Source organism: Lampris incognitus, chromosome 18, assembly GCF_029633865.1.
Source record: "Lampris incognitus isolate fLamInc1 chromosome 18, fLamInc1.hap2, whole genome shotgun sequence".
Taxonomy (NCBI): Eukaryota; Metazoa; Chordata; class Actinopteri; order Lampriformes; family Lampridae; genus Lampris; species Lampris incognitus.
This window is the reverse complement of record NC_079228.1, coordinates 41,485,734-41,513,336: the sequence shown is the minus strand read 5'-3', so window position 1 is coordinate 41,513,336 and position 27,603 is coordinate 41,485,734. Positions and strand designations below refer to the sequence as shown.

The 27,603-nt window shown below is 46.3% G+C and overlaps 1 protein-coding gene across 1 annotated transcript in view; it reads right to left on the bottom strand.

Annotated features, from left to right (window-relative positions):
* The window catches only part of LOC130128474 (CCR4-NOT transcription complex subunit 3-like), a 66,227-nt gene that overhangs the window by 33,754 nt on the left and 4,870 nt on the right, over nucleotides 1-27,603 (bottom strand). The window contains exons 5-10 of the mRNA XM_056298077.1: nucleotides 27,311-27,400; nucleotides 10,864-10,992; nucleotides 9,392-9,487; nucleotides 3,586-3,714; nucleotides 3,151-3,241; nucleotides 1,314-1,447 (exon numbers count right to left, since the gene is read on the bottom strand). Of these exons, the coding sequence (XP_056154052.1) occupies nucleotides 1,314-1,447; nucleotides 3,151-3,241; nucleotides 3,586-3,714; nucleotides 9,392-9,487; nucleotides 10,864-10,992; nucleotides 27,311-27,400 (669 nt within the window). The remainder of the gene's footprint in view (nucleotides 1-1,313; nucleotides 1,448-3,150; nucleotides 3,242-3,585; nucleotides 3,715-9,391; nucleotides 9,488-10,863; nucleotides 10,993-27,310; nucleotides 27,401-27,603) is intronic.

The following is a 27,603-nucleotide window of genomic DNA, read 5'->3' as shown; positions in this document are numbered from 1 at the left end:
TCTAAGTAACAAAAACTTAATTTACAGTAATGTAACACGATGAACACTTGTAGTTGTGTGTGTTGTTATGTAAGAACAGAGCATATTCATTAAGTGTTAGTAAGGGAGAATAACTCTTCTTGTGGTACTACCACCTTATAAAGGCCATACTAAGCAAAGCATATTGAGATGGTACTACTAATAAGCAATACTTCTGAGGTTATAGAGGGGAAACTCATAGTTAATGGCTTACTGGTTGTATAATAAGGCCATGCAGAATAAGGCATTAATGAGTACGTAATAATGACCAATGAAGAGCCAATATGTTGCTAATTTGCATGCTAATAAGCACCGAATTAATGGTGACTACATTCCCCATACTAAAGTGTTACCGAACATTTCATTACTCTTGCCACTCCGCATCTGGCCTTACATCATTGCCAGTTATTTATCTGTTCTGTCTTGCTTACCAAATGATTATTCCTTATTCCTGACCCAGTCAACTCCTTCAATTCCAACATTTGAGTTTCCTTTGAAAAATTCTATCTGAAAATTACTTAAAGATTAGTGTCACTGCTTAACAGCGCTGTCGGGTACAACAAACGGTAAGAGCGGGGAGATTTCCAGGGTTCAGCACTTGGACAACAGACAGGAGAAATATCCAAGAGTGCTCATGATGTTAATACACGAGCCAAGACTTTAACTCTCACAAAACAACAACCCTGTGTGATCCCCTTGTCAGGGGACACAAAACAACATGTACGTAATTTAGAAGAGGAAAACCAAAAACATCTGGAAAGAGAACCCCCCCTCCTCCCCTTTTCTCCCAACTGTACTTGACCCACTACCCCACTCTTCTAAGTCATCCCGGTCGCTGCTCCACCCCCTCTGCTGATCCGGGGAGGGCTGCAGACTACCACATGCCTCCTCCCATACATGTGGAGTCACCAGCCGCTTCTTTTCACCTGACAGTGAGGAGTTTCACCGGGGGGGATGTAGTGCATGGGAGGATCACGCTATTCCCCGCAGGTCCCCCCCCCGACTGACCAGACGAGGCGCTAGTGCAGCGACCAGGACACATACCGCCTGACTTCCCACCCGCAGACATGGACAATTGTGTCTGTAGGGACGCCCGACCAAGCCGGAGGTAACACGGGGATTCAAACCAGCGATCCCCGTGTTGGTAGGGCAACAGAATAGACCGCCACACTACCCGGACACCAAAGATGACCTTTTTGAGAAATACCCGAGAAGACGGCCTCCGTCAGCAGCCCAGAGATGAAACGTAAGACATTTCAAGTTTTACCGGCAGCGGCAAAACAAGGTCTTCCTACCGTAGTGCAAGTGGCGGGCGAGGGAGGGATGGGCGAGGAGGAGGTGGTGGAGGTGGGTGTGCTGCTGGAGTGATGGAAGATCTCGTCCTCCAAGTGAGAGTGTCCGGGTGGGGAGGTAGCAACCAGAGACTGGGCTGGAAGAGAAGAAGAGGAAAACAGAGAGAGACAGACAGAGCATGAGAGAGAGAGAGAGAGAGGGAGGAAGAGAGAGGGAGAGGGAGGAAGAGAGAGAGGAAGAGAGAGAGAGGGAGAGAAGGAGGAAGAGAGAGGGAGAGGGAGGAAGAGAGAGAGAGGGAGAGGGAGGAAGAGAGAGAGAGGGAGAGGGAGGAAGAGAGAGAGAGGGAGAGAAGGAGGAAGAGAGGGAGAGGGAGGAAGAGAGAGAGAGAGAGGGAGGAAGAGAGAGAGAGAGAGAGAGGAAGAGAGAGAGAGAGAGAGGGAGGAAGAGAGAGAGATAGAGAGGAAGAGAGAGAGAGGAAGGGAGAGAGAGAGGAAGAGAGAGAGAGGGAGGAAGAGAGAGAGAGAGGAAGAGAGAGAGAGAGGGAGGAAGAGAGAGAGAGAGGAAGAGAGAGAGAGAGAGAGAGGAAGGGAGAGGAAGAGAGAGAGAGGGAGGAAGAGAGAGGGAGGAAGAGGGAGGGAGGAAGAGAGAGAGAGAGAGAGAGAGAGAGAGAGGGAGGAAGAGAGAGAGAGAGAGAGAGGAAGAGAGAGAGGGAGGAAGAGAGAGAGAGACAGAGAGACCGCGAGAGAGAGAGAGAGGACGAGAGAGCGAGCATGAGAGACAGACAGATAGGGGGAGCGAGAGAGAATAAAAAGATCCACAACATGGGAGAGAGGTTTTATAGAGGCAGGGAGGAGGGGCAGAAAAGAGGGAGAAAGAAGAGAGAATAGTGAAGAGAGAAAGAGGGGGAAGAGAAACAGATAAAGCCCGTTGAATTGAATCATAATTGAAATGGAGGAGAAAGTGTGACAGAGTGTGACAGAGGGAGATTTGTATGAACAGAGTTCAGCGAAGAGAGCAGGGGGCAGAAGGAGAGAGGAGAGAACCAAGGAGAAAAGAAAAGATAAACAAGAATCCATCGAGAAAGGACTGCGTTCGAGGCAGAGACATGGTGGACACGGTTTTCTGAATCAACAGCATGATGAGCTCATGACTCATGACTATCAAGATTTTATCTAAATTCATTAAAAAAAAAGAACCTCTGGAAAGAAAAGCAAATGTCAACCTCAAAACCTCATTCACCCTGAGAGCTGATCTGAGACCAGCAAACAACTCTTTTAAAAAAGACTAACTATTCATGTGAAAAAAGATTTAGACGCCCCCCCCCTTTTTGTCCCAAATTGTACTTGGCCAATTACCCCACTCTTCTGAGCCGTCCCGGTCTCTGCTCCACCCCCTCTGCTGATCCGGGGAGGCTGCAGACTACCACATGTCTCCTCCCATACATGTGGAGTCACCAGCCGCTTCCCTTCACCTGACAGTGAGGAGTTTCACCAGGGGGATGTAGCGCGTGGGAGGATCACGCTATTCCCCCCTCCCCCCCGAACAGGCACCCTGACTGACCAGAGGAGGCGCTAGCGCAGCGATCAGGACACATACCCACGTCCCTACGGCCAATTGTGTCCGTAGGGACGCCCAACCAAGCCGGAGGTAACGCGGGGATTCGAACCGGCGACCCCCGTGTTGGTAGGCAACGGAATAGACCGCTACGCTACCTGGAAGCACCCTAGATCTAAAAATAAACAAATAAATAAATAATAAAAAAATTTCTTGGGTGTGTTGAACTCAAGAGTCACATGACCCGTCCCGTCACATGACCCGTCCCATCCAGTCCAGACTTACAGATGTCCTCCATGTCAAGGTCGTCGTAAAGAAACTCGTTCTCTTCGAAGTCTGGATCTTGCGACGAGTCCAAGTAGTACTCCACGTCATCCTGCACCATTTCAAAACCACCAAGACAAACGTTTATTTGTAAAGAATGCACGACGAACATATTAAGCACACTAAATATGTTACATAAGCACATCAAATTACAAAAACCGTGTTGATGAAAAATACTATTTCTAAACACGTTAAACCCCCCCCCCCCCGCTGTTCTGACAAAATGATGAAATATGTCACAAATACAACTTTTGGGACGTGTTCATCAGTGTTTTTGAAATGTTCCATGCCATTGATTAAAGAATAAAAGAAGCTACGTTTGATAACACCGGAGACTGAAATGAAGTAAGCCTGAAACCAGCCCCATCCCTGAACACGGCGGCGCCCCGGACCAACCTTGATCTTCCTGATGGCCTCCACCTGCACTGAGTCATTGTCCAGCATCCTCAGTATTGTTTCCAGCATCCGGATGTGGTACCGATGCTTCTCGATGAAGCGCTTCAGCTCCTCGATGCGGTCCTGCTTCTATGGGAGGAGAATGGAGGGAGTTGGTGGATGGATGGATGGATGGATGGATGGATGGATGGATGGATGGATGGATGGATGGATGGATGGATGGATGGATGGATGAGTGAAACAGAGAAACGTCAGGACTAGCACTGGCATTTTTATTCACCGAATGTGACTGTTTTAACTCCGTCTTTAGGGCGGCACGGTGGCCCAGTGGTTAGCGCTGTCGCCTCACAACAAGAAGGCCCTGGGTTCGAACCTCGGGGTTGTCCAACCTCGGGGTTGTCCAACCTCGGGGTTGTCCAACCTCGGGGGTCATCGCAGGTCGTCCTCTGTGTGGAGTTTGCATGTCCTCCCCGTGTCTGTGGTGGGTTTTCTCCGAGTGCTCCGGTTTCCCCCACCATCAAAATAATCATGCATGTTAGGGTTAATACTCCCGTCTGTGCCCCTGAGCAAGGCATTGGGAAAAGGACTGGAGGTGGTCCCCGGGCGCAGCATGAAGGCGGCAGCCCACTGCTCCTAGCTACACACATCACAGCTGGGATGGCTTAACTTGCAGTAACTGAATTTCCCCAAGGGGACGAATAAAGGAAAGTTCAATTTAAATCTTTACTGCTTTCTGATATACAACTGACGGATGCTACATGCGTGAGGACACACGTCACGACCACAACCCCACCACAACCCCCCCCCCCGATACACAACATTCAGGATGAGAAAAACAGCAGGCTCGTTCTCCCCATTTTGACATGAAAGCCGCTTTGTCACCGTACAAATTACAATGAAAATTCATCCTCCGCACTTAACCCCATCCTATTGTATTGGAGCAGCTGCACCGCCCAGGGACCAATTCCACTTCTTTCCATTGCCTTGCTCAGGGGCACAGACAGGAGGAGTGTTAACCCTAACATGCATGTCTTTTTGACGGTCTCCTGAGCCGTCCCGGTCTCTGCTCCACCCCCTCTGTCGATCCGGGGAGGGCTGCAGACTACCACATGCCTCCTCCCATACATGTGGAGTCACCAGCTCCTTTTCACCTGACAGTGAGGAGTTTCGCCAGTGGGACGTAGCGCGTGAGAGGATCATGCTATTCCCCCCCCGAACAGGCGCCCCGACCGACCAGAGGAGGCGCTAGTGCAGCGACCAGGACACATCCCTACATCCGTTTTTCTACCCGCAGGCGTGTCCAATTGTGTCTGTAGGGACGCCCAACCGAGCCGGAGGTAACACGGGGATTCAAACCAGCGATCTCATGTTGGTAGGCAACAGAATAGACCGCTACGCCACCCAGACGCCCAACACGCATGTCTTTTTGATGGCGGGAAGAAACCGGAGCCCCGGAGGAAACCCACGCCGCCATGGGGAGAACATGCAAACTCCACACAGAAAGGACCTGGGACGGCCTGGGGTTCGAACCCAGGACCTTCTCGCTGTGAGGCAACAGTGCTGACCAGTGGGCCACCGTGCCGCCCACGATATAAAATAGTGTGGAAATGTTGATCTCCTTTTCTAAAATGCTAATCTCGTGTTCAACATCCCGTGTGTTCCACGGAGCATCTCCCCAGCACACGTCTCCTATTTGTGGACGCTTGTTTTGGCAAATTGCAACGGCTCAAACCACTTCCTCCGAGACCCAGAAGAAAAACGACAACACCGGAGCCGACTACAGACGCCGAGTAAACAACCCAAACAGGAAATGAAGAGATGAGGCGTTCATCTCCACACTCCATCTTTAGCTCTATGGAGATGTTCGGCTCGCGCTTCCCTCGACACGGGAAGGTGACACACGTGTAATCTTCAGGCTCGCCAGCTGACCTGACGTGACTGTGAAATTTAAAGTACGAGCGCAATATGAACGCCATCCCGATCCCTCCGGACACACGTGTGGGAGGCGCGCTGGAGCGGAATGTGTTAACGCATCCAACCGCGGTTCTTTACATTAGGATGGAGTCATGCAACCTGCCGGGGACACGGGCCGCTGTGCCCAGTTCATACAAGCATATACTCATATATAATATATACGGTAACACTTTAGTATGGCGAACATAAAAAAACTTAATTACTAGTGAATTAGTAATGATCAAGATGTCACTTTAGTATGGGGGACATATTCTAAGTAACAAAAACTTAATTACTAGTGAATTAGTAATGATCAAGATGTCACTTTAGTATGGGGAACATATTCTAAGTAACACAAACTTAATTACTAGTGAATTAGTAATGATCAAGATGTCACTTTAGTATGGGGAACATATTCTAAGTAACAAAAACTTAATTACTAGTGAATTAGTAATGATCAAGATGTCACTTTAGTATGGGGAACATATTCTAAGTAACAAAAACTTAATTACTAGTGAATTAGTAATGATCAAGATGTCACTTTAGTATGGGGAACATATTCTAAGTAACAAACACTTAATTACTAGTGAATTAGTAATGATCAAGATGTCACTTTAGTATGGGGAACATATTCTAAGTAAAAAAACTTAATTACTAGTGAATTAGTAATGATCAAGATGTCACTTTAGTATGGGGAACATATTCTAAGTAAAAAAACTTAATCACTAGTGAATTAGTAATGATCAAGATGTCACTTTAGTATGGGGAACATATTCTAAGTAACAAAACTTAATTACTAGTGAATTAGTAATGATCAAGATGTCACTTTAGTATGGGGAACATATTCTAAGTAACAAAAACTTAATTACTAGTGAATTAGTAATGATCAAGATATCACTTTAGTATGGGGAACATATTCTAAGTAACAACAACTTAATTACTAGTGAATTAGTAATGATCAAGATATCACTTTAGTATGGGGAACATATTCTAAGTAACAAAACTTAATTACTAGTGAATTAGTAATGATCAAGATGTCACTTTAGTATGGGGAACATATTCTAAGTAACAAAAACTTAATTACTAGTGAATTAGTAATGATCAAGATGTCACTTTAGTATGGGGAACATATTCTAAGTAACAAAAACTTAATTACTAGTGAATTAGTAATGATCAAGATGTCACTTTAGTATGGGGAACATATTCTAAGTAACAAAAACTTAATTACTAGTGAATTAGTAATGATCAAGATGTCACTTTAGTATGGGGAACATATTCTAAGTAACAAACACTTAATTACTAGTGAATTAGTAATGATCAAGATGTCACTTTAGTATGGGGAACATATTCTAAGTAAAAAAACTTAATTACTAGTGAATTAGTAATGATCAAGATGTCACTTTAGTATGGGGAACATATTCTAAGTAAAAAAACTTAATCACTAGTGAATTAGTAATGATCAAGATGTCACTTTAGTATGGGGAACATATTCTAAGTAACAAAACTTAATTACTAGTGAATTAGTAATGATCAAGATGTCACTTTAGTATGGGGAACATATTCTAAGTAACAAAAACTTAATTACTAGTGAATTAGTAATGATCAAGATATCACTTTAGTATGGGGAACATATTCTAAGTAACAAAACTTAATTACTAGTGAATTAGTAATGATCAAGATGTCACTTTAGTATGGGGAACATATTCTAAGTAACAAAAACTTAATGTAGAGTAATTTAACACTATGAACACTTGTAGTTGTGTGTGTTGTTATGTAAGAACAGAGCATATTCATTAAGTGTTAGTAAGGGAGAATAACTCTTCTTGTGGTACTACCACTTCATAAAGGCCATACTAAGCAAAGCATATTGAGATGGTACTACTAATAAGCAATACTTCTGAGGTTATAGAGGGAAAACTCATAGTTAATGGCTTACTGGTTGTATAATAAGGCCATGCAGAATACGGTATTAATGAGTACGTAATAATGACCAATTAAGAGCTAATATGTTGCTAATTTGCATGCTAATAAGCACCTAATTAATGCTGACTACGTTCCCCATACTAAAGTGTTACCATATATATAATATATATGAGTGCATTTAGGCTGAGCAGAATACATTTAAAACACATTAGCGAAAGACGCCTGGGCTTAAATATCAAAGAGCACGCCGGAGTTAATAAATAAAAAGGTTTACACCAGCTAAAAGAAGAAGAAAAACAAGAAGGAGGCACGAAAGCTCTGCTGTTGCAGGAGAGCCAGGCCAGCATTGGTGACCCCGGCTGGTTGTATTGATCCTGATCTGCAGCGCTGTAAAGAGAGATATTTTCACCCTCCAAACATCTTTCTTGTGATTGCACGCCGAAAGCCAAGAAATCTTTTGCACAGGGACTCGAGCACCGGGGGCATTTTCGGGAATTATTTTTTACCCCGTCTCCACTGAGAGACATTGTTCGTGGCTTATCCCCATGGTCACCCTCATTACCGCACTGACTCGGCGAGACGGCACTTCAGCTCGCTGCTTTCAACGTACGGCCAACCAGCCGGGTCCAAATGGCAGAATAATAGAAAATAAAAAGCCAGAGAAGACACAGACCCGGCTCCTTCTGTCTCTTTCAGCATGAAACCGGGCTTCTGATGAGGTTTTGTTAAAAAAACTAAAAAAAAACTGGGGGGGGGGCACATCTCACCCCTCATCGCAGACCAAAAACCTCGGACTCCAAGACTAATTTTCACTGCCAGGGAAACATTTCCAGCCGTGGTCCCACTGAGAGACACATTCCTGCTCTTTTGGCCACCAAAGCTAACTTTGCAGCCAACAGACGGATAAACTTCTAAGGTCCACTTAGAAAAAGCCTTAAAACTGCCCCCCCCCCCCAATCTGGAGCAAAGACAACAAGATATGAATAACAAAAACGGATCTCGACGCTAAAGTCAGAAGGTTATGTAGATTCAGCTTGACCTCAGTGAGTAATTTAAAAGGTCAAAGGTGAACTTTAATTTCTTTTTTTTTCATAATACTATATACCAAGTAATCCAAGTGCAACTGGACTTGGTATAGTATATACCAAGTCCAGTTGCACTTGATTCAACTCCTTTGGATAACCATGACCTGGATGAATGAGAACATTCACAGATATATACCAAGTACTGTTTATCAAACATAGTAGTACTGTGTAGTACTACCTGAAAAGTGCTGCGGAAGGACAAGGTCAGAGGAAAACTGATAAAAGAAGCCCCCCCCCCCACCCAAGAGATGATGTTAGAGTCTCGGTTCCCAAACGGTGTGCTGCGGCACACTGGTGTGCCGTGGGATTTTGTGAAACCCTACACTATTATTGCAATACGCAACTAAAACGTTATCAATGAATTTTTAATTTTCCGTCAGTATTTTGTGCACACTCATTTCCCAATACAGAGACAAATTAGCTGCCAAAAAATGATTTCTTTAAAAACCTTCCGTCAAAGGGAACCCCAGTGTTAGAGGAAAGGAAGGAGAGGGAGGGAGGGAGAGAGAGAGAGGGAGAGCTAAAGAAGCTTAATGGTAAACAGGGTCGTCCTTTACAGTGAAGACACTAAAGACGAATGGAGCGGTTGAGGAGGGACAAACTACCGGACCTCTAATAGAGAGGGAGACGGGAGGAGAGAGAGGCAGATGAATGGAAAGATGGAGGACCGAACGGCCGAGTGACCAACTGGCCAAAGTTGTGTCCCTCCCAAGGTCGGAAAGCAAGGCGGCAAGGAGTAGAGAAGGAAGAGGGAAAACAACAGATTCAGAGAGAAGCAAGGAGAGAGAGTGATGGAGGGATAGCTTAGACAATGAGAGGGAGAAAGGAGCAGAAAAGACACCGACCTCCTTGTCACCTTTCTTTTTCCGCGTCTGGACAGAGAGAGACTCCACCTCACTCTCAAATTGGTCCACCTGCATGTTCAACGTGTCTATCGTATTCTAGGGAGGGAGGGAAGGGAGAGAGAGAGAGAGAGAGAGGGAGGGAGGGAGGACAAAGAGAGGATTAATTATTGAGGTAAAATGTGGCCGCACCCTGTTCTCTCCTCTTGCAGCCTCTGGCAATGACCCAGAACTCACAAACTGTTTACTGTGTGAGGGCATCTGCACATAATGATTTTGACAAAGTACCCAAACATAAAAACACGGAGGACATAACATTATTAAGTAGAGAAGCCAAGTCTTTAAAAAAATAAATACAGTATCTGGAGAATAGGCAAGTTGGCTGGGGAGCAAAGGAATTGAGAAAACGGTAACCTCTGCAGAGACAGATTAGACAAATTGAAAAAAAAAAAATCTGCAGAACTGTGGCGTCTCTGCACCCTTGGCTGTGCAACACAAACCAGTGTTTGACTGCACAAAGACTTGCATTGCATAACCTGGTGGACATTGCTCGTTATTATTAAAGCATCAACCTCTGTATTTCAAAACAGACTCGTGTCGTCACAGTACGGAAACTCATTTTGTTAAGCATGGTCTGGTTTTGGTTCTGCAGCGGTCCCCATTTTAGTCCTGGTTCTGGTAGACAGACAAGTGTAAAGTTGAACGTATACTTCCTCATCAATACATTTCTTTCTGGGCACCTTGCCTTGGCCTCAGTAGTGGATCTAGAGATTTTTTCCTGGGGTGGCAAAGGGGTGGCAAGACTGTGTCCCAGAGGTGGCAGCTGCCACCCCTTGCCACCCTGTAGATCCGCCCCTGCTTGGCCTCGTGCAGGTTTTTTCAGAAGAAAAAAAACAAGTTATCTAAAACTGTAGTCAATTTCTCTTTTCTCTACCCTCACAGTGGTGGCATTTGTTCTTGCTGCTGTGGCCTGCCCCCTCATAAAAAGCAACTACCGTGTACAGTCTGACATCAGCCGGTAGCACAACCAAACTGGCATTTCACTGCTCAGGCCTGCAGAATGCAAACTGGAATTCAGCAGGTTTGGTTTGGTTGCTGGTTTGCAGGGAAGGGGAATCACAAGTGGCTCAACTGGCCAACAAGCAACACCTGCTTCTCATCACCCTCTCTAATTACATGAGTGTGCATGATGAGAAGACATGACTGCAGACTCCAGGACACCCAGGACAGGAAAAATAAAGACACTGAACTGTCGCTTCAGACTATTTGTTGCTCCTGAAAAGGGACATTTTTATTGGCGAGCCCAAACTCGGTGCGTTCAGTAAGTGCGGAGTTACAGAGACCTCCTCTCGATGTGTCCTTCCAATGGAGCGCCTGAGTCTTGTGACGACAACCTGAGACAATTCCTCATATCAAACCCACAAACTGACACCGTATACAAAGAAGAAGAAGAAGAAGAAGAAGGATGCTCTTACCGTTAGCCACGTGCCCACCTCCTCCTTCTCCCTCTGGGCGGGGTCCACCTTCTGCGCCAGGCCTAGCCCCTCTTTAGAGTACGCTTTCGTCTTGGTCTCTCTTTCCACTATCTTAAACCTCTCCATTTGCTGCAGACAGACGGCATGACAGACAGGAATTCATAATGACGGACAGGTCAACACAGAGAGGTAAGAGAGGGGGAAAAGACAGGCAGAGCAACACACAGAGAGACCACCGGACTGTGTTTGTGAATACTTGTGAGCTTTATCTTAATGTGTTTGTACTCGTAAAAACAGCAAAAACAAAACTACCTGCAACTGAAGCCTTAATACACCTCATCAGCCAATCAGACGACAGCATCTCTTTATGCCCCACCCACCAATGCACACACTGGTGCAACAGCTAACTGTCGGTTGGCTCACATCCACCATTGGACCCGGCAGAGCAGCACCGTGATGGGGTGTGACCAGACATCATAACGCTGAATAAGGGATTCATATTAAAGCAGCACCAGCTAAAATCTTTGGGTTTTGGCAACACCTTTAACACCAGCACGACCGGGATTTCACTCCTGCCTAAAACGACCATGGGCGGTCAAATTGACCACCGGTGTTTAAACTCTATATTCCGCCAAGATAAATACCCAGTTGAGCTATTAACGCATTACATATGTTAGTGTGTCTGTTAAGAAACGACTCACACCGAAATGAGCATTTTATCAACCATAATAGTGTTTCTAAACAACTTCAGAGAGACATGCTCGAACTCGAACAGCAAAATAGAAAAAGTTAAAATACTACCTGAAAAACCAAACAAAAAACCACATATTGTTCATCTGACAAACGTAACAAGGCCGATAAAACGTGACATGTAAAAAAAAAAAAAGAACTGAAAATAAATATTGAAACAGTCCCAAACAACGACGAGAACTTAAAAACTACCAGAACGACCATGGGCGGTCATTTTGACCGCCACGGTTTTTAAACCCTATATTGTCAAGATAAATACCCAACTGAGACATTAACGCGTTACATATTGTAACGATCACGGACGAACAGGCTCGGTAGCCCTTGGCTAACGGGTCGAACCCTTAAGTCGACTGGTTAGCGGTGTGGGAGCCACGGGTTCGCGTCCCGGCTGCGGCATCCCGAGCTACTCCCCTGAATTCGCTACATTGGTGTCAGAAGTGGGATATGTGCAGACGCGCTTTCCCGAAGGAGGGGGGTAGAGTAACCTGCATGGATAAGTAGACACCTTGGCTAACGGGTCGGACCCTTTAATCGAGCGGTTAGCGATGTCTCCCGCGATGCGGGCGATACGGGTTCGCGTCCCGGCTGCGGCAGTTCCTATGGTTGCCCCCCGAATTCGCTACGTCAGTTGTGAAACTAACTGACACCAAAATTAACAGCTTTAATACTATTTTTCAAACAATTTAAAATGGCCGCTGCCCAACGCCTGTCATACTGCAACACCTCGGTGGTAGTCATGGGGCGTCTGTAACCAGACATGTTGGACATAATCACAAATCAAGTTTAGTCTATCTCTCTGCACTGGAGGGCGCTAGAGCACACATTTCGTTGCAACCGAACAACTGTACAATGACAAAAATAAAGTGGCTTTCTTTCTTTCTTCTTCTTATACGTATACGCACACACTAACTGTACGATGTAATAAAAAAAAAATCTCATTATCATGTCAAACATTTAGCGTTGCTAGCATAGCGCAAAAACATGCGACGTCATCCTCTGTACTGCTGTCTCTGAAAACCTTGTTAGTGTAATACTTGTTCCTGTGACCAGTGTTGCTTTTGTTGCATCACCAACAGAGGGGAGAAAAAGGGGAATCGACAAAAACAGAAGTAGGACTTCCACTCCTGGCGCTACTGAAGCCCACTCAGCCCAACAGAAATAGCACCGAGACTTCATATTGTCTGTTATGAAAGGCTGTTATGGTCTTAAGAGTCATCAGCAGAGCCCCCCCCCCTTCCCCCTTTCCTGTTTGAAACCCACGCCACTGTTGACTTTAACATCTGAGGCCTCGCTGAGAGGCGGGGAAACCCCATGATCAAACCCGTCCCTCATATCCTCACACCGGGACGGTTCTCTCAGCGGGGAGACTGGACTAGGCAGGGGGAGTTTGCTGTGTTTTCTATTCAAAGAGCTGGCAGAATCATGGAGGTGTGTATTCATAGATTTAGGTGGACTCACTGGTGTATGAGAAGTACTCAGCAAAAATTCTAGTATTGGTTGAGTACCCAAATTCAGACTATGTAATTTTTCAAAGTCACGGACCTCTGCATAAAAAAAAACCCACCCCGTTCTCATCCAAAGACTAACCAAATGAGGATTTTATTTATCTAGTTTCTCCCTTTTTCTCTGCGATTGTGGGGTCGCCAGCTGCTTCTTTTCACCTGACAGTGAGGAGTTTCACCAGGGGGACGTAGGAGGATCACGCTAGTCCCCCCTCCCCCCTGAACAGATGTCCCGACCGCCCAGAGGAGGCGCTATTGCAGCGACCAGGACACATACCCACATCCGGCTTCCCACCCGCAGACACGGCCAGTTGTGTCTGTAGGGATGCCTGACCAAGCCGGAGGTAACACGGGGATTCGAACAGGCGATCCCCATGTTGGTAGGCAACGCAATAGACCGCTACGCTACCCGGACGCCCCAAATGAGGATTTTATTTTAACAGAAGGAAAAGGTTGATTTGGTTCAGACTGTTGGGCGGTTTGGAGACAAAGCAAGAGAGACAAGATGGAGATGGTTTGGACATGTGTGGAGGAGAGATGCTGGGTATATTGGGAGAAGGATGCTGAACATGGAGCTGCCAGGGAAGAGGAGAAGAGGAAGGCCAAAGAGGAGGTTTATGGATGTGGTGAGGGAGGACATGCAGGTGGCTGGTGTGACAGAGGAAGATGCAGAGGACAGGAAGAAATGGAAACGGATGATCCGCTGTGGCGACCCCTAACGGGAGCAGCCGAAAGTAGTAGTAGTAGTAGTAGTAGTAGTAGTAGTAGTGGTAGTAGAGAAGGAAAAGGGTGATTTGGTTCAGACTGTGTCTGAACAGTGGGGATGTAATCTAATATTTAATAGTTTTGTGGATATTATCACATTTGCACACTGTTAGGATTTCATCCAGGACTGACATCCATCCATTATCCAAACCGCTTATCCCGCTGTCAGGGTCGAGGGGATGCCGGAGCCTATCCCAGCAGCCATCTTTCATTTAAACCATTTAAGGAAAAAAAAAGTTAATCACTGAAAACATAAGATGCCCAATTAAGCATTCAAATACACCCACAGCATCTCTCCCACTCCTCTCTTCGACGTGACGGTGTGCAGTTCATCTTAATCCATCAGCCTGGATGACAAGGTTGCACACAACCTTGTCATCCATCCCTTTCATGGGAAGGAGGGCCACGTCATTGTTTGGCTGCTCGCCAGCGCCTTTTGCCGCTCTTGTTTGTCCTGGTTCTGTTTATGGATGATGTGCAAGCTACTATTGTCTATGATCATCAAACACTACTGAATATTCCAGCCTCTGTCGTCGTGGACTTATACACTCGGCATCCCGGACAAAGAAGCTTTCACTGCTCTCTATTTTCCCAGCTACCGGAAGGTATATATGCAGCTGACTGTGGCCCAAGCCATTTGGAAAGCAAGTCTAGCTCCTCTTGAGGTGGCAGATTCAGATTTTGAAATGCACGTTGGAACAAAGCTTTCCAAGCCCAGTAGTTCTCCGGTTGATCATCAAATTTCAGCAAACCTGAGCTGACCATCTCTTGTCGCATCAGACATTTGGCTAGATCTGTGGTGCCATTGTATTTACCACGTGCAGGTCTGGGTGTCAAGACATTGGGCTGAGGATGGTGAAATCGATCATTGTTGATTAACTGTCCTCTGTAATCCCAGCTGTAAGTCTGTCCCTTTGGGCTCAAAACACAGCTGCACTGTGGTGTGATCGTTCCAGACATGTGTGTAGCAGAGATGAACGGCAAACGTTTAAACTGACTGTCGTGCTCACTGTGCTGGTGACCACTTGGTTCTTTGTAGACTTTTGCTTCTGCATCGATGGCCATGGCTGGCTGTGGTGCTGGTGAAGATGAGAGTTCAGGAAGATTTACCTGAAGAGTCTGCAGATCCAAGTTGAGTTTTGACTGTTGCTACACATCCTCTTTTGCTCATTGAGTGGGGTTGATAGGTGGCATGTTGTCTAGTTGGGGCTGTTGTGGGTCTTCACTTTCTTACGCAGACCCTTCCCAAGCCTGAGCCTCAGCTAGTGCTGCCGCAGCTGCTTTCTGTGATTTAAATACATGCAGCTCAGCGTCTAGATCAGCTTGTTGTTTCAGAATGTTTGCTTCCTGCTCTGCAAAAGAAAGTTGGATGCGTGCAGCTTCTGCCTTTGCTCATGCTCTGGCGGCAGCTGTAGAAAACGATGTGAGCTGGCTGGAGTGTGTAGAACCAGAGACTCTTGATCTTGTTTCCAGTGCATCTTCCATTCTTTCCTCTGCAGGACTTGACATGGTTGATGAGCGTTCACACTTGGAACTTAAGTGTGGACTGTCTCACTTTAGGCAGAGCATGATGAGAAGGATGCCTTTTTACTATTTCTCATTCCCTCATCATTCATGAGACTTTAAACAACTGCTGGGATCCCCTAACCTATATCTAACAAGAGTACTCGCGATGTCATAACCCACTCTCCTACGTCACAGTGAGGGCCCTGCCGGCAGAGACGACCCCGACACTCCTGCGGGCTCATTTGGGCCTATTCTATTCACCAAAAGATGGCTGTTTTGCCTGATGATGCCTATTTTTCCCTCAATTAAAAGAGCTGGGCTGAGGGCACACGTCTCTTTTTGTCCAAGCTGATGTTGGATCTGCTCCTACGGGCCTCGGGCCAGCCTCCCTCACCATCTGTTCACGGCTTCTTTTGGGAGTTGGAGCTGGAATAAGAGAGGCTCGGGTTGTAGATTACCTCGGATATCTCCTGGGTCAGGGTGGCCGAGCTTCATTGCCCCCCTGACGGAACCAACACTTTCTCTTAAAAAAAAATTTTTTTTTCTAAATTTATTTCTAGTTTTTCCCCTTATCCCACTCAATTAACTCAATGGCATATGGCCGGAACTCTTGTCGAATAACTCCCCTGGCTCACGTTTCCACAGGAAGGAGATAGTCGTAACACCAGCTTCCTTCAAACTCGTGTCAGCTGCTCTCGCTATTTTACTCGCTGAAGCCTTGCTTGGATTGCATCACCTTCAGGCCGCGAAGGAGGCGTAGGGAGAACGCTTTCAGTTGCTTGGCTGCAGGCATCCGGGTGGGCCAGAGGGGTCGCTGGAGAACGACGAGTCCCCGAACACTACACCGATCTACTCCCACTATCCCTCGGGTAAGCGTGGCCGAATGAATGCCTTACCCCGTGGACGCTCTGGCCATGACCGGTTACGGCGAGTCTGGGATACGAACCTCCCAGCCACATGACGAGCGGGTTGCAAGAACGGCGGTTTATTCCACTTGGCCACCCGAGCGGCACCAACACTTTCTCTTGGGCCTCCTGGATCTCTTGGCAGACCTCAGCGTGGAGTATCCCTGAACATCCCAGAGGGGGAGGAGCTGAGGCTTGGAGAGGTCACGGCATATGGTTCCCACAAAGGAGCTGGATGGCTGTCTCTTTATGCCTGTCCAGCTTTGACTACGGGCTTGCTTCATAGGAGGACATGGAGTTGGAAGGCCCCTCGGGGTTAGCCTCCCAGTCATCCAGCACCTCAAAGTCTCCTGGAACCTGCAGGACCCAGTCCTCCTCCATGGAGGTTGATGGAGGACATCCAGTGGCTTTCAGGGATCTCTGTACCTGAGGATCGGCGCTCATGCAGGCGTCAGCAGGAGTTTTACGTCCTGGACTTCCATGAGCCTTGTGACAGCTGTCAGTGCAAGGCTCACAGCTTGGTGAGGACAAAGTCTGCCTAAGGTTCAACTTTGTGGAAGTGGACAGATGAAGCTCGATTGAAGATCTGAAGGATCTGGATTTGGGAGTGGAACCACTGCCTCTTCAAAGGAGTCTAGGTCTCAGCTGGAACCTTGAGACGGATAAATTCACCTTCTATGTGTTACGAGAGGAGAAACCTTTAACCAAAAGGGGCATTCTATCTATGGTGAACAGTCTGTTTAACCACTTGGGGTTTGTGGTGCCAGTCATGATGGGAGGAAGAAACAATGAGAGAACTCTCTTGCACCCAGTAGTGGAGGCAGCCGCTTCCAGGGCAGCTCGTCTGAGGCAGTAAATGGCAACTGCTGGTGATGGACTGTTGCCAAATACATGCACTGTCATCTGAAATTCAATGGTCTCTGAGGCCATTGATGAAGATTGCAGTCATGGTCTCTATGACCTCAATGTGCACCGCTCTGCTGTTCAGACAGGTGAATATGATGGTTCACTCTCTGCGCGGCTTCCTCTTGTCCTCCGGGAAGTCCCTGTTCACGGGCCAAAGATGTCCAAACCAACATGTGTGAATGGCTGCTCCAAAGACAGTCTGTCGGATGGCAAGTCCGACATCTGCTGTTCCTCTAGTTTTCTGCTCAGTCTTCTTCTACACTCTACACTGAATCAGTCACACTAACTCACATGTTCAAACTCTATTCCACCAAGTGGTGTAGTGGAGATACTGCGCACCAGGAGAGGCAGCACCACACCTATTCTGCCCTCCCTGAACATTGGTGTTTAGTTTGGCAGATAGGTAAACAGTTCTTCAAATGAGAGCTAAAGGCTTCCAGGTGCAATCTGAATGTTTATTCCTCCCTCAATAAAGGCACTGTAAAACTACAAAAACACAAGAACAAAAACATAGTAAATCACATTTTAGTCATAAAACATAGTCACTAAATTATACAGTATAGTTTAAAGCCTTAACAACTCAAAACATAGCTGACATAACTGCCTCAACAATGTGGAAAATAATTAGAGCTTCATCTGCTATCATAATGCTAACATATAATGGGAATTACCATTAATGCACTAACAGAAACTAGCATCGTGATCACGATATTTTTAGACAATATATTTATTGAGATTTTCCTTTTTTTCCCCACAAAAAAGGTACAATACAATCAATACAAACAGCATCAAACATTGATTCCTCGCCCCCCCCTCCAAAATGTCCATAACGGGGGAAAAAAAATGTAAGTACAGGAGATAGACGTACTAACAGGTTAATGCATGCAGAATATTATTCTCTTACATAATGTTGCAGTGTACTTCGCCCTTTTGTCGCTGACCCAAACTTATAGTGGTTTACAGAACCAAACAAAAGCCCTAGGCACCCACCAGGGCCAGCAAATGCCCAGGACCGAAAGAGGCAGAGAGCGCGACCATCCCCCAAAGCCCAACCTCAGAGACACCCACAGGGGTGAACCCAGTCCCATCCCCACAGATGCCCCCAAAACCAGGCCCCAGAGAACAGCCTGGATCAGTGTTTCTCAACCCAGTCCTCAAGGAACCCCTACCCTGCAGATTTTCATTGTAACCCTGCATAGGTAGCCCTGCTTGTACTTACTCGACCAATCATCTCGCAGCACTTAATTATGCAAGGTGTGCAACATCTGACATAATTCATTGCTGATTGGTTGAATAACTACAAACAGGTACCTATTCAGGGTTGCAAAGAAAATATGCAGGATAGGGGTTCCTTGAGGACAGGGTTGAGAAACACTGGCCTGGATATTAATCCAGGTTCTGCATTAATATCCAGATCGGATCATTTCCATCCATCCATCAATTATCCAAACTGCTTATCCTGCTCAGGGTTGCGGGATGCTGGAGCCTATCCCAGTAGTCGTTGGGCGGCAGGCGGGAAGACACCCTGGACAGGCTGTCAGTCCATCACAGCCAATAATTTCCAAGTTAAACAAATATCTTACTGAACATTTTTTCCTCCAAAAGTCAAACCATTGTTCTACAACTACCATCGGTTGCTGTAGCGAGAATAAAATCACATACAGTACTACAGTGAAATATCATTATATCTTCACAATGGGTTAAACAGGTGATGATGTTATGCAGGTATGATGATGTCATGTGGGTATGATGATGTCATGTGGGCATGATGATGTCATGTGGGTATGATGATGTCATGTGGGTATGATGATGTCATGTGGCCAGATCTATGCCCACACAGACAACGCGCCTCATTTAATTTACTTCTGACATCATGGTCGATTGGCAATCATCAACCTAAACATCTGTGGATAAAAAATCATATGAAGTTTTTCCTTAAATACAATTCATTGAAAAAGTTTGATACAGGATTCCAAAGGATTTGGATCCAATAAGGACATACGATACTGGATTTGGATTCGGTAAAGGGTTATCGAACCCCAGCACTTCGCTTTGCATCACAATTTGTAATCCCACCCCTCTATGACGGACGGCTTTTTGGCCCACCTTCAAGTTTTGCTTTTTAGAAAACCACATGGACGCCTTTGCTGCCAGATGTGATCGGACGATGAGTCGAATGAACTCGTGCATTGAATGACGACGTGTCACAGTTGTTCGCCTCTAATTGCATGCTGACCTCGGCAGGAAAAAAAAAGAAAAAAAGGGAAAAATAAAACATGTGGTTTTCTCTGCATTGTGTCTGTTTGCTTTATCTAAGCTGACAGCTCTTTCACCTGCAGTGGCATCACCTCCTCTTGAGCTTATCTGCGGCGAATGAGAAGTGACACGCACAGCACTGTGGCACAACAGCAGGAGGTGAATTCTCCAAGTTATCCAACACCAACGTGTCCGACTGTTGTCGTGTAATGATCCCGCTGGAGGCGAGCGAGGGTACGCGCAGCTGTATTTAGAGTACTGATGATGAGTTATGGGGGTCTGGTGTGGCATGAGAGGGGCGAGGAAGACGAAGGGGAGAAAAGAGGGGAGGAGGTGTGTTGCACATCAAGATAACCCAAGAGAAGTGGTCTGTAGTTGAGCAGAGAGAACTGACTCAGCAGAGCGCTACAGACGGACTGTGAGCCGCTTGGTTATGTGATCTTATACTACAGCTCACTGACCAAAGCAACGCTCGGGGAATGCTGCGAGCTGGGTTTTGTTTCCCACACGGGGCCAGGCGGGGCGGGGCGGGCCGGGGCGGGGCGGTCCATGCGTGTCTTCATAATGAATGCATCTGTCAGGAGGAAAGACTGCGACTGATGAACAGTCGCAGCTTCAATGCTGAGCAAACACAAGGGAGGCGATCTAAACTCGTGTGTGACCGACGTAACCAGCAACATTTACCTGTCGTTTCATTCCACACACCTGCACACATGCAATGTACCAACACACCATTTCCCCCCTCCCACAGCAGTGCGACACAAAGATAAAAACACACGCCCAAACTACAAAAACTACAAAATATCCAACTTATCAAAATTTTTTTTTTTAAATTCACTGGCCAAGAGGGCGAACGCCAGGATGACTGTCGGGGCTGCTGGTCTGCATGAGCTAGCAGTTAGCTTAGCCTGCCTCGCTTCTGCGTCCTGTCAGACCGCCCCCGGTGTTTCCTTCTCGGGCGCAGCTCCGGGCAGGGCTGCGGTCCCTGGGCCCCCAGGACGCAGCAAGATCAGGCTCCCCGAGCTGATCCAACACCAGCTCTCCCAGCCCAACACCCCAACACACATCCCCACACTCCACACGACAACACCAAACACACAGTCAGAGCTAGGCGAGGCCGCTGCCAGACCGCCCTCGGTGTTATCCGAACTGCCAGTCTGCATGGGCTCGCAGCGTTTTAGCACTAGCGCTGAAACAATCAGTCGATTAATCGATTAGTCAGCTGACAGAATATTAATCCTTTTAGACACTTCCATCCATCCATCCATCCATTATCCAAACCGCTTATCCTGCTCTCAGGGTCACGGGGATGCTGGAGCCTATCCCAGCAGTTATTGGGCGGCAGGCGGGGAGACACCCTGGACAGGCCGCCAGGCCATCACAGGGCCGACACGCACTTGTCATAAGCTGGTTACAGCTTCACAAACACTAAAGTTTGCTTACCTCTCCCTGATTCATATCATAACATCACCAATATTCTAGGGTTTAGCAGCTGGTCAAACTAAGTAAACAGTTACAAGACACCACTTTGGGCTCTGGGAACATGTGATAGGCATCTGCCATTATTTTGGACAGACTTATAGAATTCATGATTAATCAATTAACTGAAACAATAATTGATCGATTCATTGATAGTGAACATAACCACCAGCTGCAGCCCACATTAAAATGTATGAATATATGAACTGTTGCCATCAGAATGATAGTATAAAGCACCAGCCCTCCATACCAACCAGGCTCACAGATAATTATTCATACCCACCAGAAACAAACCTTTGTATGTGTGTAAGGATGCACAATACTGACATTTTTGCCAATATCTAGTCATTTCAGAGGCCATTTCGGCCGATACCGATAGTTTTCATTTTATTGCAATAACACTGTATGTCTTAGTTTCCATCAGTGTAGTTTATCTGTTATACTGTAACTGAGATACTACTACTACTACTTTCGGCTGCTCTCATTAGGGGGCGCCACAGCTGATCATCCGTTTCCATCTCTTCCTGTCCTCTGCATCTTCCTCTGTCACACCAGCCACCTGCATGTCCTCCCTCACCACCTCCATAAACCTCCTCTTTGGCCTTCCTCTTCTCCTCTTCCCTGGCAGCTCCATATTCAGCATCCTTCTCCCAATATACCCAGCATCTCTCCTCCACACATGTCCAAACCATCTCCATCTTGCCTCTCTTGCTTTGTCTCCAAACTGTCCAACTTGAGCTGTCCCTCTAATATACTGGTTCCTAATCCTGTCCTTCTTCATCACTCCCAATGAAAATCTTATCATCTTCATCTCTGCCACCTCCAGCTCCTCCTCCTGTCTTTTCATCAGTGCCACTGCCTCCAAACCATATAACATAGCTGGTCTCACTACCATCTTGTAAACCTTCCCTTTAACTCTTGCTGGTACCCTTCTGTCACAAATCACCCCTGACACTCTTCTCCACCCACTCCACCCTGCCTGCACTCTCTTCTTCACCTCTCTTCTGCACTCCCCGTTACTTTAGACAGTTGACCCCAAGCATTTAAACTCATACACCTTCGTCACCTCTACTCCTTGCATCCTCACCACTCCACTGTCCTCCCTCTCATTCACACATAGGTATTCTGGATGCATATGTGTACAGTTACTTAGATGCAGATACACTGCTTTATTACTACCTGTCCTCATGTATAACTAAACACTTGACTGCATGCACTGAAGGAGAGCAACACAAATTATTTCAAATTAAATGCAGAAAACATGTCACACAAATTCTGGCATATTTTTAAACTTCTTTGCTCTTACATTTGTTCTACAACCGGTTGATCCTTATAGCTTCCCTATAAAATGAGACTACCAAACTGTCGCCTGAGTCAAAACAACATTTTTTAAGTATAAAAAGGGCCTGCGTATGGCAACAGGCGAGTCCATAAATACTGGGCTGGCGTCCAGCGCTTTACCTGTGCCCCCGTCCATAGGGTTAGTGGTTGTGTCAGGAAGGGCATCCAACGTAAAATTTTGCCAATTATCATGCGGATTGACAAGACCGCCATCAGTGCTGTGCCCTCACGGGGTACAGATGGAAACTATCAAGTCCGCTGTGGTGACCGCTGGGAAACAGGGAACAAGCCAAAAGAAGAAGAAGATAAAATAAAAAGGGCCTGCATAGGCTGTAGCTCCACCTGTCTTTCCATGATTGCATGTTTTGACTGTCAGCACATAATTAAAGTGTCATCATATCACCGCAACAGCTCTTCTCATCTCATCATCAGCCACTTCTCCGGGGTCGGGTCGCGGTGGCAGCAAGCTACTATGTAGGGCACTCCAGACGTCCCCCTCCCCAGCAACGCCCTCCAGCTCCTCCTGGGGGATCCCAAGGTGTTCTCAGGCCAGATTGGACATGTAGTCCCTCCAGCGAGTTCTGGGGTCTACCCCGGGGTCTCCTCCGAGTTGGCTGTGCCCGGGAAACCTCCAAAGGAGGGCGCCCAGGAGGCATCCTAATCAGATACCCGAACCACCTCAACTGGCTCCTTTCGACGTGAAGGAGCAGCAGCTCTACTCCAAGCTCCCTCTGGATGTCCGAGCTCCTCACCCTATCTCTGAGGCTGAGCCCAGACACCCTACGGAGGAAACTCATTTCAGCCGCTTGTATTCGCGATCTCACCCTTTCGGTCACTACCCAAAGCTCATGACCATAGGTGAGGGTTGGAACAAAGACTGACTGGTAAATTGAGAGCTTTGCCTTCCGGCTGAGCTCCTTCTTCACCACAACGGTCCGGTACAACGTCCACATTACTGCTGATGCTGCACCAATCCACCTGTCAATCTCCTGCTCCATCCTATCCTCACTCATGAATAAGACCCTGAGATACTTGAACTCCTTCACTTGAGGCAACAACTCATCCCCAACCCGGAGGGAGCATCCACCATTTTCCAGTAGAGAACCACGGCCTCAGACTTGGAGGTGCTGACTCTCATCCCGACCATTTCACACTCAGCTGCAAACTGCCCCAGTGTGTGCTGGAGGTCACGTTCTGATGAAGCCAACACAACCACATCATCTGCGAAGAGCAGAGATGCAATTCTGAGGTTCCCAAAAGGGACACACTCCTCACCTTGGCTGCACCTTGAGATCCTGTCCACGAATATCACAAACAGAATCGGAGATGAGGGACAACATAATGACAAACTTTTGATATCTGTATCTATACCGATAACACATTTTTAAGCGATTAATGGCCGAGTGCACCCCTGATATGTCAATATTGATGTTGTTGGTGATATTGTAGTTGCTTGTTATTTAGATGACAATTGCTGTATGGCACACAGTGAATTTCAGAAATCACAATAAACTAGCCGACCAATTGACAAAGCACACTTCCTGTCATGGTGGACAACATCATGGACAACAATGACCTCGTTACACCTCAACATGTGTGAATTTACAGACCCAGAGTGAACGGAGCGGGCTCTCTTAAGTAATGAAGGTTTTTCAGGGTTTTCCGGCTGAACATAAAAAATGAAACAAAACAAATTTCCCACAACGGGTGCATCCTGGACACATCAAAACAACCCCACTGCTTTGGACAGCTGTTTTTTTATTATCATTATGTCACTGTAGGAGTGTTTCAAAAGTAAACGATCCATTTCTCTACCATCTCCCTGCTCCTGTAGGAGAACACGGAGTTTCACATCAAAGGTGAACTCGACAGGGGGGCGTGAGGAGCGGCTCGGGATGAAAAAAACCAACTCATCGAGATCAGAAACCGAGGTTTCCATTTCCCTTGTTGCGTGGGCAGGTGGCGAGGCATTGAAGCCGTCTCTGCAGCCCTCATAAGAGTCGACTGCAGCCCTGAGGTGGCTGGATGACTTCGCACAGAACAGGTGAATGGATATTCCCCGTCCTCCCATCTCGCTACTAGGGCTGCTGGAACGAATTTCTATATTCGAATATATTTCAAATTTTAACAATATTAATGCTATTCGAACGCTAGAATTGCCATTCGAATGTGTAAAAAAAAAGTTTTTAAAAATATATATAAACTAGAAGAACCCCGCTACAATGTAGCGGTTTGGTTATCCACCCGTCTGAATCTCCCTCCTCTTCATCCTGCCTGCTAACCGCCTTCCCCCTGCCCCTAAACCCCCCCCACTCCAACCCCCCCCCCACAAATGCTCAGAATCATCTGAAATGCCGAGAAAAGTGATTTTTTAGAAAATGCATATTTTTGCATAATTATGCATAATTATGCATAATTATTTTAATTTTCTGCTATTTTTCTGGTCCTCTCTGGAACAATACCTACTATCTCCAAAAAAAATGAAGGATCATAAGTGCATTTTTGCAAAAATGCATATATTTTGCATAATGCCAAAACATTTAAGTCCCAAAATTTTTTTTTTATATAGGTGAAAAAAATCAAAGATGCTCAGAATCATCTGAAATGCCGAGAAAAGTGTTTTTTAGAAAAATGCATATTTACGCATAATTATGCATAATTTCAATTTTCTGGGATTTTTCCCTTACTCTCTGAGACAATACCTACCACCTCCAAAAAGAATTAGGATCATAAATGCTTTAGTTTTCGGTCCCGCTATCTACACTAACTAACACACACACACACACACACACATTACGAAAATATATGAGTAGATGTGTTGGCTAACATTGGCGAATCTCACTCTTCTCGCCTGCCTACCCATGTGAAATGCTTTTGAACAATAAAGTTTGAGTCTGAATCACAATATCAATAAACGCACGCGATACCATTACTGTCACTATCACAGAGATGGCGGAAAGAGAGAGGACACAACGGAGAGCACCACTCCTGACCGTTTGAGAAGCGAGGTGTGGAAAATATTGGGATTTCGGCCTACAAACGGAAAAACCACAAATAGAGACGTAGCAATCTGCAGAACATGCAAGATCCAAATGAAATACCACACTGCAACGCATAGGTTGTCTGTCAACATGCAACTACGGTAGGCTGCATCTTCATTCAAGTAGCCTAAACCCACCGGTGCGTAAAGGCGCACACAACCCATTCAGCAACACCGTAGCTATCTCCTAAACAGGACTTGCATGTCGTGTGCACAAATGAACCAAAATGTGGGAATGAATTGTACTGCGCACGAATGAACCAAAACACAAGGTATTTTAGTAGGCGATGGAAAACGTGTCTCCTCAGTCTCATTCTCCTACTGGCAACTCCTAACCACTTAGGACACCTCTCGAGGTCAGTGGTGGATCTAGAGATTTTTCCCTGGGGTGGCAAAGGGGTGGCAAGACTGTGTCCCGGAGGTGGCAGCTGCCACCCCTTTGCCACCCTGTAGATCCGCGCCTGTGACGGATTCTAAATCGGCGACTTCTGTTTGAGATGAGTTTGGTGCGGGTCTCATTGACCTTCACCATGCATGTACATAAAATATACTTTAAAAACATATTATCTGATTTATAAACGGGGTGGCAACAGGGGTGGCAAGACTGTGTCCCAGAGGTGGCAGCTGCCACCCCTGTTGCCACCCTGTAGATCCGCCCCTGCTCGAGGTCCTCTAAATATCTGGGGGGGGGGGTAGGAGTGTTTCTTAGCCTCGAGAAAGTTGATAAATTGCTTTTATTCAAACCTGGATTTGACCCGGACTTTCTGAGAGTTCGTTCGTCTTTCTAGATGTTTTGAGTGGCTGCAACGCCCTCTAGTGGACAAAATGTGCTTAATAACCACATTCTGATACTGTAGACGTTGACACAAGCCTGTAATAGGATAAATTAGAGCTTTAAAAAATACGAATATATTTCGCATATTAAAAATAATAATGCATAGAAATTCGAATATGATTACATAGGAGTTCGTCTTTCTAGACGTTTTGAGTGGCTGGAACGCCCTCTAGTGGACAGAATGTGCTTAATAACCACATTCTGTTACTGTAGACGTTGACACAAGCCTGTAATAGGCTAAATTAGAGCTTTAAAAATTCGAATATATTTCGCATATTAAAAATAACAACGCATAGGAATTCGAATATGATTGCATAGGAAGATTGACAGCCCTACTCGCCACCGAGAGGACCAAACCCAGCGCCTGTTACGGACAATTTTGCCTTCGCTGGTTTTGAAAACGCAACCTTATCTTAAAGAGACCATCCTGTTATGCAAAGGTCACAGTTTTGGTTCCTGCACCATTTGACACAGCCTGTCAAAGTGCCGCTGAGCAAGGCAGCGAACCACCTCTTACAAAACCATTCAGTCGGGTGGGACGAAGGCGTCTCTGCTGAACGCCTCGCTAGAAATGTAAACTGCGAAAGGACGCGATCGCCGCAAAACAGCCCCATTCAGATCTGAACTCTTTCCTGTCTACTCAAAACCTTCGGGCCTTTTTCCCAAGCCGTAAGTCTGAGACTGAACACAAACGTTCCCTCTGTAGTTTAGCAAACAAATAGACTGTCAAAGTGGCCTGAATGCCTCCCAAGTTCCAGACTACTCTTGTGTCTTAACAACAGCAAAAGAACTTGAAGCAGCAGATATGACTAGCGTATCAAAAGACAGTGGAGGTTTTTATAATGCTATACATCGTGGACACGTGTACCAGGCTCAGCCTTTCTCACCTTTTTCCTCTTTTTTTCTCTAAACCAGTTTTAAAACTTGAAGACTTGGAGATGATTCATCTGACAAACTTCTCAAGAGTCTACCAATGACTGACAAGCCCCTGGTGTAAACTAGCAGCCCTAGAAGGAGCGTGATAATGAGCGTGGTGTGCAGTGTCCTCTCTCTCTCTCTCTCCATCTAGCTCTCTTTTGTTCTCCATCTCTCTCTCTCTCTCTCTCTCTCTCTCTCTCTCTCTCTCTCTCTCGCTCTCTCTCTGTCTCTGGTTCCTACTCACCGTTTCTATTAGTTTGCGGTTGTCCACTAGCTGCCGTTTGTCTTTGATCTCGCTGGATGCCACCCACGTCTTGATCTGGTCTCGAAGACGCTGAGGGACGAGAAGAGGACGGAGAGAAACAGAGGAGGACGAGATAGAAACAGAGAGACAGGAAGAGAGAGTTAAGTTAATCCTAACTCGCTGGGACTAGCTGCACGTAGTCATGGATGGAGAACTGGGTGTGTACATGGACGCAGGCTTGGCTTGGGGCGACTCTGGTTGCCACGGTAACACCTGAGACAAAAGCGGACCCG